Source organism: Bison bison, unplaced genomic scaffold (genome assembly GCF_000754665.1).
Source record: "Bison bison bison isolate TAMUID 2011002044 unplaced genomic scaffold, Bison_UMD1.0 scf7180017864344, whole genome shotgun sequence".
NCBI lineage: Eukaryota > Metazoa > Chordata > Mammalia > Artiodactyla > Bovidae > Bison > Bison bison.
In genome coordinates, this window is record NW_011494916.1 from 184,926 (window position 1) to 199,387 (window position 14,462).

Sequence of the window (14,462 nt, forward strand, 5' to 3'; positions counted from 1 at the left end):
CCATCCTTGTGTGTGTGTGTGTGTGTGTGTGTGTGTGTGTGAGTTGCTCAGTTGTGTCTTTGAGACCCCATGGACTGTAGCCCACCAGGCTCCCCCATCCTTCTCTTAGCTAATAGTCTAATTCACATTTAACTAAGATAGATGGAGCGAACAGAGAACTTCAGCAAACTCCCCACTGCATCTCTCCATGTTCCAGCATCAGTGCCCACATGTGCTTTCCCTCTGAATGAACATAAGGGTCCCTGTCACTCTCCACACCAGACCCCTTCTTTGTCTGTCACAGTCTCAAGCACATGGTTCCACTCGTTCGTCCTTCTCTCCATTTCGTTAGTTTTCTCAATCATCAGTTTCTGCCCCTGCAACAAATATCCTTCTGTTTCTTCTGTCTTAACATAATCCCTCTACTGATTCCATATTCTTCTCCAGCTAGTTGTTGCTCCTTTTCTCTTCTTAACAGCAAATTTCTCCAAGTAAAATTGTTATTATTCCTTGTCTACAATTTCTATTCTCCCATCCCTCTTGAATTAGGCCTTTGTTTTCTCCCTTCCTCCCACCTGGCAGACACTGTTATATCTGGGTCACCAGTTAGAAAATGGTCAGCCCTCATCTCACTTTTCTTTTTTAAATTAATTTGTTTTTTATTGAAGGGTAATTGCCTTACAGAATTTTTTGCTGTTTTCTGTCAAACTTCAACCTGAATCAGCCGTAGGTATACATACATACATACATACATCCCCTCCCTTTTGAACCTCCCTCCCATCCCCCTCCCCATCCAACACCTCTAGGTTGGTAGAGAGCCTCTGTTTGAGTTTCCTGAGCAAATTCCTGTTGGCTATCTATTTTACTTTTCAGTTGACAGCACGTGGCTCAGGTCACTGTAGTCTATTAGGATCACTTCATCTAACTTCTAGGCCAGCATGTTCTGCTAGTTTGCCTCCAAATTCTGGCTATTATGTCCTTTCCAAGGTTGCTAATTATTTTTCACATCTTGTCTTTTAAAAATGAATGAATTAATTGGCTTTGTTGGCTTTCAGTTGAGGCACGTGGGACCTTTGTTGTGTCAAGCAGGATCTTTCATTGCGGCACGTGGACTCTAGTTGTGGTGCGTGGACTCTCAGGTTGTGGTGCATGGACTCTAATTGTGGCGTGTGGACTCTCTAGTTGTGGTGCGTGGACTCTAGTTGTGGCGCTCAGGCTCTCGAGTACTCGGGCTTCAGTACTGCTGTATGTGGGCATGTGGGATTTTAGCATCCCGACCAGGGATCAAACCTGTGTCCCTTGCATTACAAGGTGAATTCTTAGCCACTGGACCATCAGGGAAGTCCTCACACCATGTCTTTTTAGCACTAGGTTTTTTCTCTCCATGTACCCATTTAAATATACTTGGGAGTCTCATCAGTCCCATGGTTTTTAATCTTCATTCTGAAGACTTCCAACTCATATACCTAACAGTCCAATGAACGGCTTTCCCTCTGTGTATGAAGGCACAGCTCAGATGTAACATCTTCACAGTGGGACTGCTGATCTCTCACCTCCACCTGCTTCATAAATTTTCCCTTCCTTGAGCGGTGGTAACTGTCCTTAGGCTGCCCAAGTCAAAAAGTCTGTAAATCATCCTGTGCACTTCTCCGACTCTGCTTCACGTCCATTTCTTCAGTAAATCCTTCTGACACTATCTTTATACTGTCTATCTGGATGCTTGCACCTTTGCTGCTCTTCTGTGTCATCATCTCTTGCTGGGGTGATTGGAGCCTCCTGTTATCAGTCTTGCCGGGTCCATATTTGCCTATGTACAGGCTGTTCACCAAGGACCAGCCAGAGGGCTCCTGCTGGAATACGATTTGGAGGATGGGTGACTTTGCTCCATGACTTCCCGTCTTGCTCACATGCTTACTGACTCATTCTCACAGGCAAAGTCAGAATGTCTACTGTGACCACGCCCTCCCTCCCCCAACCCTACAGGGCCCTGTCTGACCTCTCCCACCTCCCCAGCCCATCACCTTCACTCTTCCACTTCATGTCTTCCCACAATTTCTCTTACTCCACACCAGGCCCTCTGGACTTGATAACTTGCCTCTAATATGCTGAACATGTTCATAGCCCAGGACCTTTGCACTCACTGATCCCTCTGTCCAGAACACTTATGCCCTGGGATGTATGCACGGTACATTTCCTCACTTTCTTCAGCTCTTCCTTTAAATGTCATCAGGCAGTGGTGCCTCCCTGATCTTCCTGGTTAAGACCACTGGAGTCCCACGTCCTCTCCCCTAAATGCTCCCTGCTTTACTCTTCTCTCTAGCTCTTGTCATTCTCTCATACACTATGTATATTACTCATTTATTTATTTTGATTAATTAAATTTACGTATTTCTGCCTGTGCTGGCTCTTTTTTGCTGCACATGGGCTCTCTCATTGCCATGAGTCGTGGGCTACTCTCTAGTTGCAGTGCAGGGGCGTCTCATCGCGGTGGCTTTTCTTGTGGAGCACAGGCTTTAGAACACGAAGGCTGAGTAGTTGCGGTGCACAGGCTTAGCTGCCCCATGGCATGTGGAATCTTCCTGGATCGGGAATTGAACCCGTGTCCCTTGCATTGGCAGGTGGGTTCTTGACCACCGGACCACCATGGAAGTCCTTTGTCATTTATTTTGTTTTTATTGTCTGTTTCTCCTGACTAGTAAGTTCCATGAGGATAGGATTTTTTTTTTTTTTTTTGGTTTTGTTTGCTGCTGTGTCCTCTGCATCAAGAATAGAGTCTAGACAATATTAGGTACTTTATAAACATTTGAACAATTGTATGAATTATTTTAATCTTTTCAGTATTGTGAGCGATTTGTTGCAGATAATGGAACTGAGGCTTAGGAAGTGTAGTAATTTGTGGTGATAGTACTTAAACCCAGAACAGGCTTGACTCAGAGTGCAATCCCTGTATGCATTAATTCACCCATTGAAATATGGCATGTATGAACTTTATGTTAGGTTAATTGCATTCTTAAGAAGTTACCAGTATTTTGGCCACCTCATGCGAAGAGTTGACTCATTGGAAAAGACTCTGATGCTGGGAGGGATTGGGGGCAGGAGGAGAAGGGGACGACAGAGGATGAGATGGCTGGATGGCATCACTGACTCGATGGGCATGAGTCTGAGTCCGGGAGTTGGTGATGGACAGGGAGGCCTGGTGTGCTGCGATTCATGGGGTTGCAAAGAGTCGGACACGACTGAGCGACCGAACTGAACTGAACTGAAAGAAGTTACCAGAACTGTGCATTTTATTTATGCTCTTACCCTCCATCATGACCTCTTTGAGAGATAATAGAAACAAATTTTTAAAAAATTTATGTTTTTCTTTTCTTTTCAAAACAGATTTTTAATATTTAGTTCTTGTTGAAGCAGTTCCTGTGATTTCATAGGAAGTTGTTGGAGAGAGTTATTAAACAGTTTCCTCAAACCATTTGGAAGTAAGAGCTGTAGGAAACTCCACTTTTGCCTTCTAGCAATAAAAAGGGCTATACTAACTGAGATGAAAAATATCTAAATCCAGGCACTTGAACCAGCAGAGAATAGGTAGGAACCCTGTTCATCTGGTGATGGTGCTTCCAGTATTTCAGGGTTCAGGATTCTGCACTTGGCAGCTGGAATCTGTGTTCATTTTCAATTAATGAATTGCACTTGGTCAGTGGAAGCCTAGCTCTTCAGCGGTTATCAAGCTCCTTGCAGTCAGATGGAGAACTGATGAAGGATGGAGATCACGATTTTAGTAGATAGTCCCAGGTGATCACGATTTTAGTAGATGGTCCCAGGTCCCAATGAGTATGAATCAGGCTATAAGTTTCTGCAGCTGCCTTGAGAGTACAAACTGTAGGATGTGTCTACTGGGTGTTTTCCCAACACTTCCCCTCTGTGTGGTTCACTGTCAAAGGAATGATTGAACTGCAAGTGAGTTCTGTGCACCGAGAAGAATGGGTTATGGACATGAAACATGAATCCTGATCAGTCACCAGACTTTTGGTCCCCTGGCTAGATTGTTGGCTAGGCCATTGCTTATTCAGCTCTCTGAAATGAGAATTTTTCATGAAATCCTGATACTGGCCAAGAGGTGGTGAAATTTCAGGTGAAAATTGAGTTGTATGATGCAGATAATGTATCCTGCAGATTAATAGAAATCAGAGCTCCTAATGTAGGGGGCCAGGGCTCAATCCCCGGTCATGGAACTAGATCCCACATACTGCAACTAAGAGCCTGCATGCTGAAATGAAGATGAAAGATCTTGCGTGCTGCAACTAAGACCTGGCACAGCCAAAGAAATAAATATTAAAAAAAAAAAAAAGTACTGAATCTGTGTGTCTTCGTCTTAGCTGTCTCAAGTCATTTAGCCTGGGCAGGTCTCCCAGGGGAGTCCGTCCCGGCCGTGCTTCCTTTCCTTTCAGGGTCAAGTCTCCTTCTATTCAGGCCTGCTTTTTGGTTCTCCCATGCCTTTAAGTAGTCGTTGGTTATATTCTCTCCATATTTGAATCATTTGATGTGAGAGTGTTCATGTGAAGAAAGCTATTCTGCCATGACCGAGGTTGGAATTTCAGTAAGTACTAAGTGAAAGTGAATGTGAAGTTGCTCAGTCGTGTCTGACTCTTTGCAACCCCATGGGTTGTAGCCTACCACGCCCCTCCATCCATGGGATTTTCCAGGCAAGAGTAGTGGGTTGCCATTTCCTTCTTCAATAAGTACTAATGCATAGTTTTTTCATTATCATTCAGTTCAAAATACTTTTTGGTTTCCATTATAATTTCTTCTCTGGGATGTGGGATATTTAGCCATGTATTTAATGCTTTTTTTTAGGTTTAAAAGTCTTTTTGAGACACTGTCCTCCGTCATCCCCTTCTCCTCTTGCCTTCGATCTTTCCCAGCATCAGGATCTTTTCTAATGAGTCGGCTCTTTGCATCAGGTGGCCCAAAGTATTGGAACTTCAGCTTCATCATCAGTCCTTCTAATGAATATTTAGGATTGTTTTCCTTTAGGATTGACTGGTTTGATCTCCTTGCTGTCCAAGGGACTCTCAAGAGTCTTCTCCAACACCACAGTTCAAAGGCATCAATCACAAAAAACTAACCAAAGTGATCACATGGATCAGTCTTATCTAACTCAATGAAACTATGAGCCATGCTTTGTAGGACCACCCAAGATGGACAGGTCATGGCAGTGAGTTCTGACAATACATGGTCCACTGGAGAAGGGAATGGCAAACCACTTCAGCATTCTTGCCTTTCATACTGCCCATGAGCAGTATGAAAAGGCTGTACATTACATGACTCTTTATTTTGTAACTGGAAGTTTGTAACTTTTGACCACCTTCACTCATTCTTATTAACCCTCACTCCTACTTCTGGCGACCACCAACCTATTCTCTGTGCTTATGAGCCTGGGTTTTTGTTTTTGCTTCTTTTTTTCCCCTCCAGATTATACATATGACTAAAACCACACAGTGTTTTTTGTTCTCTGTCTGACATAGTTTACTTAGCAAAATACTCTGTAAGTCCATCCAAATGGCAAGATTTCATTCTTTGTTATGGCTGAGTAATATTCCATTGTGTATGTATGTGTGTTTGTGTCTGTGTATATCTGTCTATCTATTTATCTATATGTGTCACATCTTCTTTATCCATTCATCAATCAATGGACCCTCAAGTTACTTCCATATCTTGGCTATTGTAAATATTATAGCAGTGAACATGAGGGTGCAGATGCATATATCTTTAAAAAAATTTGCTGTTGGCTTCTAGCTTAATTTCACCATGGTCTGAGATTATACCCTGTATGATTTTAATCTTTTAGATGTTGTTGATTGAATATATAGCTCGGTCTGTAGTCAATTGGTGTCCGTATTCTGTGTTTACTTGAAAAGAATTTGTATTCTTAGCTCTTGGGTGCTCTATGTCAGTTATGTTTGTTAACCATGTTCAAATACTCAATAGTTTTTACTTTTTTATTTTGATGTGCTTTTTCTGTCAGCAAGACTTGTACATGAAAATCTCCCACTGTATTGGGAATTTTATCTAATCATCCTTTTAATTCTGTTAATTTTTTCTATTTATTTGCAGTTTGTATTGTTATATGGGACTTCCCAGGTGGCTCAGTAGTAAAGAATCTGCCTGCCAAGCAGGAGATGAGGGTTTGATCCCTTGATTGGGAAGATCTCCTGGAGGAGGAAGTAGCATCCCACTCTAGTATTCTTGCCGGGAAGATTGCATGGACAGAAGAGCCTGGCGGGCTACAGTCCATGGGGTTGAAAAGAGTCAGACATGACTCAGAGACTGAGCATGCACATCACTTATATGAGTATAAATTTAGAATTATGTCATCCTTATGAATTGACTCCTTTAACAGTATGAATTTTCCCTCTTTATGTCTGGTAGTACCTTTTCCCTTAAAGTCTACTTTGTTTGCTTTTAATATAGTGACATCAACTTCTTTTGGTTTAGGTTTTTCATTTTGTGTGTGTATTTTTTTTCCTTTTCCTTACATTTACTTTATTTTTTTAAGTAGCTGGGTTTTACTTTCTTTTATTCTAGTGTGATAATCTTTCTCTTAATTTAGGACATTTAGGTTACTTAGTTAATATAATTACTATATTTACATTGAAACCAACCATTGTACTATTTCTTTACTGTTTCATTCACATGCTGCTTGTTTCCTCTACCTCACGGTTATTAACTCTGAATTTTCCATTGTATCATGCATCACATTACTCTCATTTGTCATATGACGGTAACTTTCTTATCTTTTGTAGGTAAAGATAGAGTTTTTAATACCCCACTGTGTGAACAAGGAATCGTTGGATTTGGAATTGGAATCGCAGTCACCGGTGCTACTGCCATAGCAGAAATTCAGTTTGCAGATTATATTTTCCCTGCTTTTGATCAGGTGAGAAAATTGCATTTTGCCATAATGGAGCATCTCTAAGGCAAGTCCATGAAGTTTGGAACTTTTAACTCCAGTCTCCCACCCCCTATCTTAGGAACTTTTTGTTACCTTTGAGCTATTTTGTTATGGGCATATATTTAAAGATTAGATAAAATGGCTTAAGAAATTGGATGGGAATAAAAAGACTCATCATGAGATGTCCGTTCTCTCTTTTCTCTTCAGATTGTTAATGAAGCTGCCAAGTATCGCTACCGGTCTGGGGACCTTTTTAATTGTGGAAGCCTCACCATCCGGTCCCCTTGGGGCTGTGTCGGCCACGGGGCTCTCTATCATTCCCAGAGTCCTGAAGCTTTCTTTGCCCACTGCCCAGGAATCAAGGTATTCTCACAACATACTTTGCTTGCTCTCCATTTGATGTTTCCATTTTGGTTCATTTTATCAGTATTAACTAATATGCTTATCTAGAGAAAAGCAATTAGAATTTTTGGAATTTATGTGAATTTAATTGTTTTTAAGAAAGAGAGTTTTTATTTATTTTAGATTAAGCACCCAGCCCAGGTTTATAGACTGTTCTTGAAGTCACACTGGCTTGACCCTGATGTTAATTTCATACACTTCAAATAATAAGGCCAAGAACATAGTTTATCTTCCATCTCTTTCAAAGCTCTCTTTCTATTTTTTTGCAATAAAAATCATATTTATTTATCAAAATAGCATATTTTACCAAGACATGAAAAATGAAAATGACAAAGTAAGATATACATTCCTGTCTATCTTTGACACCTTTCACGAATTTGTTCAATAGAAAGGCCATACTTGCAAATTCCATTTGAGCAGAAAGCTCTGTTTCTTTCTTTCTTTTGTGTTTTTAAAATATTTTTATTGGAGTATAGGTGATTTACAATGTTATTAATTTCAGGTGTACAGCTAAATGAATTAGTTACACATATAGTTACATATATCAACTCTTTTTTTTAGATTCTTTTCCCATATATAGAGCATTACAGAGACTTGAGTAGAGTTCCCTGTGCTATACAGCAGGTTCTTAACGGTTATCTATTTTCTTAAGAAAAACTTTTTGTTTTGTATTGGGGTACAGCCAGTTAACAATATTTTGATAGCTTCAGGTGAACGGCAGAGGGACTCAGCTCTACATATACATGTATCAATTCTACCCCAAACTCCCCTCCCATCCATGCTGCCATATAACATTGAACAGAGTTCCATGTGCTATACAATAAGTTCTTGCTGGTTATCCATTAAAAATATAGCAGTGTGTAAAGCTCTGTTTCTTTCTAATGGAGCTTTCTCACTCAACAGTTGATTCTGGCATAATTTAAATAAATCTACTGCTTAGACCATATTTACCTCACAGTCAGAGGAGTAAAGCTTTTGCTTTTAGTCTGTTCCTTACTTTTTAAATAGCGACAGAAGACTTTGTTACCTTGGTGTGTTTTCTAGTCCAAGGTAAGGTAATACTTACTCAAGCAATTAATTTTGCAGCCTCTCTTTCTTTTATAGCCTTCCACAATAATTTTAGGTCTTTTGATTAAAAAAAATATTTTAAATTATTTTATGTCCTAACTTTTAATAATATTTTCTTTTTTATTTTCTGAAAAGCTTTCCAGTGAGTCATTATAGAAACTCATAGATATGTCTACCCAGGGCTTTATGCCTGTTTTTCGATAACAGGAGTCATTTGTGGATGTGTGTGTATGTTTTATTACTTTTTCAACAAAATCAAAGTTGTAAAATTTTGTAGTTAAGTAACGGTTTGCATAATTTTTCAATATAAGCTGCAAGTAGTAGTGTGGGACAGAAACATTTCAGTCAACAGTTATTTTTGTGCTTGAGCTAAAGATCAATTCATGTTTAATGTCTGTATTTTTAAGACCTCGCTCCCCTCCACATTTTCTCTTTTATTTTATCCTAAATGAGAGTATACATATAGTACAAAAGGCTAAAAATAAACATGAAGAAAAAACAAAATAGGAACATAAGATAAAGACATGGTGTGTTACAATGAGCTATTTATTTAGCAGTCCATTTTCAGAAAATAGTGAGATTTGTGCTATTTTTTAAATAAAAATCCTTCACTAAAACCGTATAAAAATGATTTTGAAAGTTCAGTTTGCTTCAAGCAATCTTATTTGAGTCTTTGTGATAAATTCAGGTACATTTTGATGATAACTCTTGCTATGTAACACTTAGGTGTATGCAGTTGTTTAAAAATGATTAAACTGGACAACAGTTTGTGATTTGAGCCAAAGTGATGTAGAAGTTAAGAACCTGATGAGTCAGAACTGGTGAAAATCTCTGATGTAGCAAGTGACATAACCTTGGGCAAGTTACTTGGTTCCTGCTTACACCTCATTCTTTTAATTTCTAAGTTGGGGAAAATAATAATTGCTACTTCATGGAATTGCTATGAACAGTAGGTGAATTAATCCACATAGTGAGTTTAGCCCAGTTAACACACTTGCTACCTGCTGCCTTTACTATCACTTTCCTCATTATCAACCTCATTCTCAAGAAGGTCCTGAGCCCTTTCTCCACCTGGAAGTGTGCCGGATCCACACTTTCTTTTTGGTTTTGCAGTGAAGTGAAAAAATAGAAAAAAAGAAGTGAAAGTGTTAGTCCCTCAGTCATGTCTGACTCTTCTGACCCCATGAACTGTACCCCACCTGGCTCCTTTGTCTATGGAATTTTCCAGGCAGGAACACTGGAGTGGATTGCCATTCCCTTCTCCAGGAGATCTTCTTGACCCAGGGATTGAACCTGGGTCTCCTGCATTGCAGGCAGATTCTTTACTGTCTAATCCACCAGAAACTTTTGCAGTAACTACATGTTATATTACCTCGATCATAAAGTTCAGTGGATTATTTTTCCACTTAAGAAGTGAAGGTCAGATTTATCATGAGAAAAGAGATTTTATTTAGCATGTTAAATTTGGAGAAGAAACTTGCATACCTTTGAAAACAGCAGTAGAATATTAGCAGAAAAGACTTTAGAGGTCAATACAGGAAGATATTGACAACTTTACTCATTTGTTTTGGTGAGTGCTCTTTGTGGTTTCCTTTTATTTTTTAATGTATGTGCAAGTTTAGCTCCTTGAAAAAATAACAATATCTTAATTACCAGAATATGGTAGGCATGTGATAAATATTTGTGGAACAAATGGGATTGTTTTGGACAATATGTAAATTTTATGATTAATAGTAATTAGTCTAAAAATACAAGATTTCTATATTAGTAACAATTGGTTATTTAAATTTTGACCCTTATAAATGAGTTTACTTGGAGATATTTTCACTAAAATTGTCTTTAAAAATAATCTGTTCTTGCAGGTGGTTGTACCCAGAAGCCCTTTCCAGGCCAAGGGACTTCTTTTATCATGCATAGAGGATAAAAATCCTTGTATATTTTTTGAACCTAAAATACTTTACAGGGCAGCAGGTAAAAGTTTCCTTTGTTTTATATTTATAAATGTCTTTATGCATTTTTTTGGCATAGTTCAAAATTAGAATTTTTCTTTAATAATCTTGATTTGTATTTCCATTTTAGAAAAAGATTCTGATTTCTTCTCATCTATAGTTTGTCCTCATCTATATATTTTAAGTTAACTTTAGGGGAAACCCTGTAGCTATTTAAATCTTAATTTTGGAAACAAGCAATATGAAGTGGTAGCAAGAATGCAGGGATTATGTTTGGCTACACAGTAAATGTTAAGTGGATGTGAGTTGAATAAAAAGGTGAATGAACTCATTGTACTAAATAATAAATGCCCTTTTAGCCAAAGTGTGTTTATAGGTCTTCATCTAAATTAGGATTTCTTTGAGAGTGAAATTGTTGTTCAGTCACTCAGTTGTGTCTGACTCTTTGTGACCCCATGGACTGCAGCATACCAGGCCTCCCTGTCCTTTACCATCTCCCGGAGCTTGCTCAAACTCATGTCCATTGAGTCGGTGATGCCATCCAGCCATCTCATCCTCTGCTGTCCCCTTCTTCTCCTGCCTTCAGTCTTTCTCAGCATCAGGGTCTTTTCCAATGAGTCAGCTCTTCACATAAGGTGGCCAAAGTATTGGAGCTTCAGTTTCAGCCTCAGTCCTTCAAAATGAATATTCAGAGTTGATTTCCATTAGGATTGACTGGTTTGGTCTCCTTGCTGTCCAAGGGACTTCTAAAGAGTCTTCTCTAGCACCACAGTTCGAAAGAGAGTGAAGGGGCCACTATTAAGCTGTGACGTAAGGTCTACACTGGGATGAGCATCTGAGGCAGATGAAGTGTTTGATCACCCTCCTTCTAGCTCAGAATCATCATTCTGTAAACACTCATCAGTGATAGCTACTTTTTCAGCCCTAAAGGACATTTAATCATCAAACTGTTTATTCTGCCTAAAGTGTATTTTTATTTTGAATTTGAGAAACATTGCTGCAGGAGTCCAGCTCCAGCAGCCAGGGATTCAACCTGAAGGGGTGAGCGGTGTCAGTGAGAAACTGAGGCAGCCTCTCAGTTTTCGTGGACTGCCTGTTTATTTCAAGCTTATGATTCTCTTTTATACTTTTACAAAAGCATTAGGTCAGAGGTTTGATATTTTCAGTTCCCACTGACCCAGATTTGTTGTCTCCATAAATCACTGTTGCCCCTCAAAATGAGTTCCTTCCCCAGTGATTCTCTTATCTACTTTTTCTCATGTGTCCTTGTGAATACACTGTAACTCATGCTAATGTCTGGGCCGCATACCACATTCCTCAGTTTATTTCTTATCTTTCTAAGTCCTGTTTGCCCCTAGTATCCTAAGCTCACTATTTCTTAGAAAGAGCTTCTAGCTAGTAATATCTCTAAAGTCCCTAATTTCTATAAGCTTTAGTAGAATATGCTAACATTACAACATTCCTTAAATCTTTAGCTTCTAACTATTTTAATTATTCCTAAGACCTAAATTCTGCAAACTCTTTTGCCATAAACACTTTCCTCACAAATAGGCTTCAGATAGCAATCCCTCCCATGGCCTCAAGCTGTGGCCTGCATGCTCACCCTGGAACACTCTTTTGTAAAAGTCCTTGAACAAATGTCAGTGATTAACTTTATGAATTATTCTCTGAGCACAGCTGCAGAAGGCTTTGTGCCTTCTCATGCTCCTCTCAAAAACAATAAGCACCTTAATATTCTTTTCAGTCAGCTCAGCCGAGGAAAGGAAAAAACAAGTCAGAATCATAAAGCCTAATTCCTTCATTTTGGGTCCATGCCTGCGGAACAAAGGGAGGGGGTTAGGGCCGTTCCTCCATTTTGTCAGTAATGCCTAACGCGGCTCCTGACACATTGCTTTGGCAAATCATTCTTTTCCTTGAATAGTTAAGTTGAAAAACATTTCGTTTTATGGTGATGTGAATTGTGTACATTTAAATACATGTGTTAAGATTTTAAGTGCTCAGTTGTATAGATTTGACAGTCTTATGTGTCTACAAACCACTATGTAAAATAAGACTGAAAAATTTTCATGGCTCCAGGAAGCTCCTTCCTGCCTTCTGTCTGCCAATCCCTTCTCCCTACCCCAAACTTGGCCACTTTTGGATTGTTTTTAGCACAGATTAGCGCACACAGTTTTGGGCTTCATCTAGACAAATCAGTGCTGTATATATTCTTCTGTGTTTGCCTTCTTTAGCTCAGCAGGATAGTTCTGAGATTCATTCATAATGTTACTTGTATCAGGGGTTTATTCCTTATTACTGAGTAGCATTTCCATTGTATGGATATTTCACAGTTTATCCCTCATTGACGAACAAATGACCATCATTGTTTTTAGTTTTTGTCTATTTTGTACAAGGCTGCTCTGGACATTCTTGCATAAGTGTTTTTGTGAACATGTTGTTTCTTTCTTTTTTAGAGGTGGTGGTAGGGAAATAAACATCTAGGAATAGAATTGGTGTGTCACAGAGTAGATGTAGGTTGAATGTTCTAAGACTCTACTGAAGAGTTTTTCAGAGTGGTTTTGCCATTTTACATTTCCCTTGGACATTTGTCAGATTTTCAGTTGCTCTTAAGCATACTTTAAATTGAATCTATGTAGTTTTTAAGAGCCCTACTATTATCTATCCCATTATGGAATTAAAAGTGACTAACAAAACAATTTGTAATCTTAGGTGAATAGGAAAACATCAGTGTCATACAGAGTAGCTGTCTGATTTCTAATTACTTTGAGTACTCTATGAGTATTGTATTTGTCAGGCCAAGCAATTCAAGCTAATCAATTAATACAGGTTTTTTTTTTTTCCTTCAGTATTTAATAATAAAGACTGAGTAAGAAACATTTGGAAAATATTCACTTTGTTACAGATTTTGAAATTGGGGTTGGTGAGGAAAATGTTTAATGTTATAGGATTCCCAGCTAAGAGAATGAGCTTGAGAAATTTGTTTTAGGTTTGGTGCTTGGAACAATTACGAAAGAGCCAGATGAGGATTGGGGCTCAAAAGTTTTTCTGCAGTTTCCCTGTGATTGATTCTGTGCCATTTCAGGGGCTTATTTTTATTGTGGTTTGGTTTTTCTGGCCACTGCCTGTGACTTGCAGGGCCTCAGTTCCTTGATGAGGAATTGAACCTGAGCCCATGGCAGTGATAGGGTTAGACCTAACCACTGGACCGCCAGGGAATTCCTTCAGGGACTCCTAACTGAACCTTTTCTTGATCCCAGTTTTGTGTGTTAGTCCCTCAGTCAGGGCCGACTCTTTGTGACCCCATGGACTTTAGCCCATGGGCTAAAATAATATGGTTTGACTTGTCTACTTCTAGGGATTTATTTCAGAGTATACTGATAAAAGTCTGAGAAAATGATACATTGGTACAAATGGCATCACATCACAGCACCATTTATAAGAACAAGGACTGGAAACAACCTATTTGCCCATCACTAGGGGACTTGAGGTTGGTTGAGTAAATTAAACTGGATCCATTTGATAGATTATACTTCAGATCTCTGTATACTGCTGTGTCAGTCAGGGTCTGGTCAGGCCTCACAAATAGTCCCACGGATAAAGTCCCTAAAAGAAGATAGAGTCTTTTTGAGGGGGAACAAGAATAGACAGTGACAGCCCCTTTGAGGCTTTTGATAGTAGAATATCATATAGAGAATGCAATAAAAGTAGGTTTTATATTTTAAAAAGACACTTGAAAATAGAAGTAGTAGACAAGCAAATTTGAATGTCTAGAATGTCTAGAAAAGAGAAATAAAAGATGAAAGAAAAAAAATGTCCTCTGATTTAACCAGAAATTACAAACAGATAAAGGAAAAATTAGTAAACTAAAAGATAAGGTAAAAAAAAAATTACCAGAAGGTCATCTAGAGAAGCAAAGAGAAGGAGAATAGGAAAGACATTGAGTATGAAGGGAGAATGAGGAGGTCTGAATATGTCTAAGGAAGAGAGTTGAGTAAGATTCCTAATAACGTTCATTAATAGAATTTTGCTGACAAAGAAATTCCTTGTCGTCTTTTTGCGGCTCTACCATCAGAACTAGATTGATACAATAGGAAATATTTCAGGGGAGCCTCAGC

The 14,462-nt window shown here is 38.9% G+C and overlaps 1 protein-coding gene across 1 annotated transcript in view; it reads left to right on the forward strand.

The window, feature by feature from the left end:
• The window catches only part of BCKDHB (branched chain keto acid dehydrogenase E1, beta polypeptide), a 270,277-nt gene that overhangs the window by 49,918 nt on the left and 205,897 nt on the right, over positions 1–14,462 (forward strand). Inside the window, exons 4-6 of the mRNA XM_010854589.1 lie at positions 6,780–6,913; positions 7,136–7,291; positions 10,261–10,369. Of these exons, the coding sequence (XP_010852891.1) occupies positions 6,780–6,913; positions 7,136–7,291; positions 10,261–10,369 (399 nt within the window). The remainder of the gene's footprint in view (positions 1–6,779; positions 6,914–7,135; positions 7,292–10,260; positions 10,370–14,462) is intronic.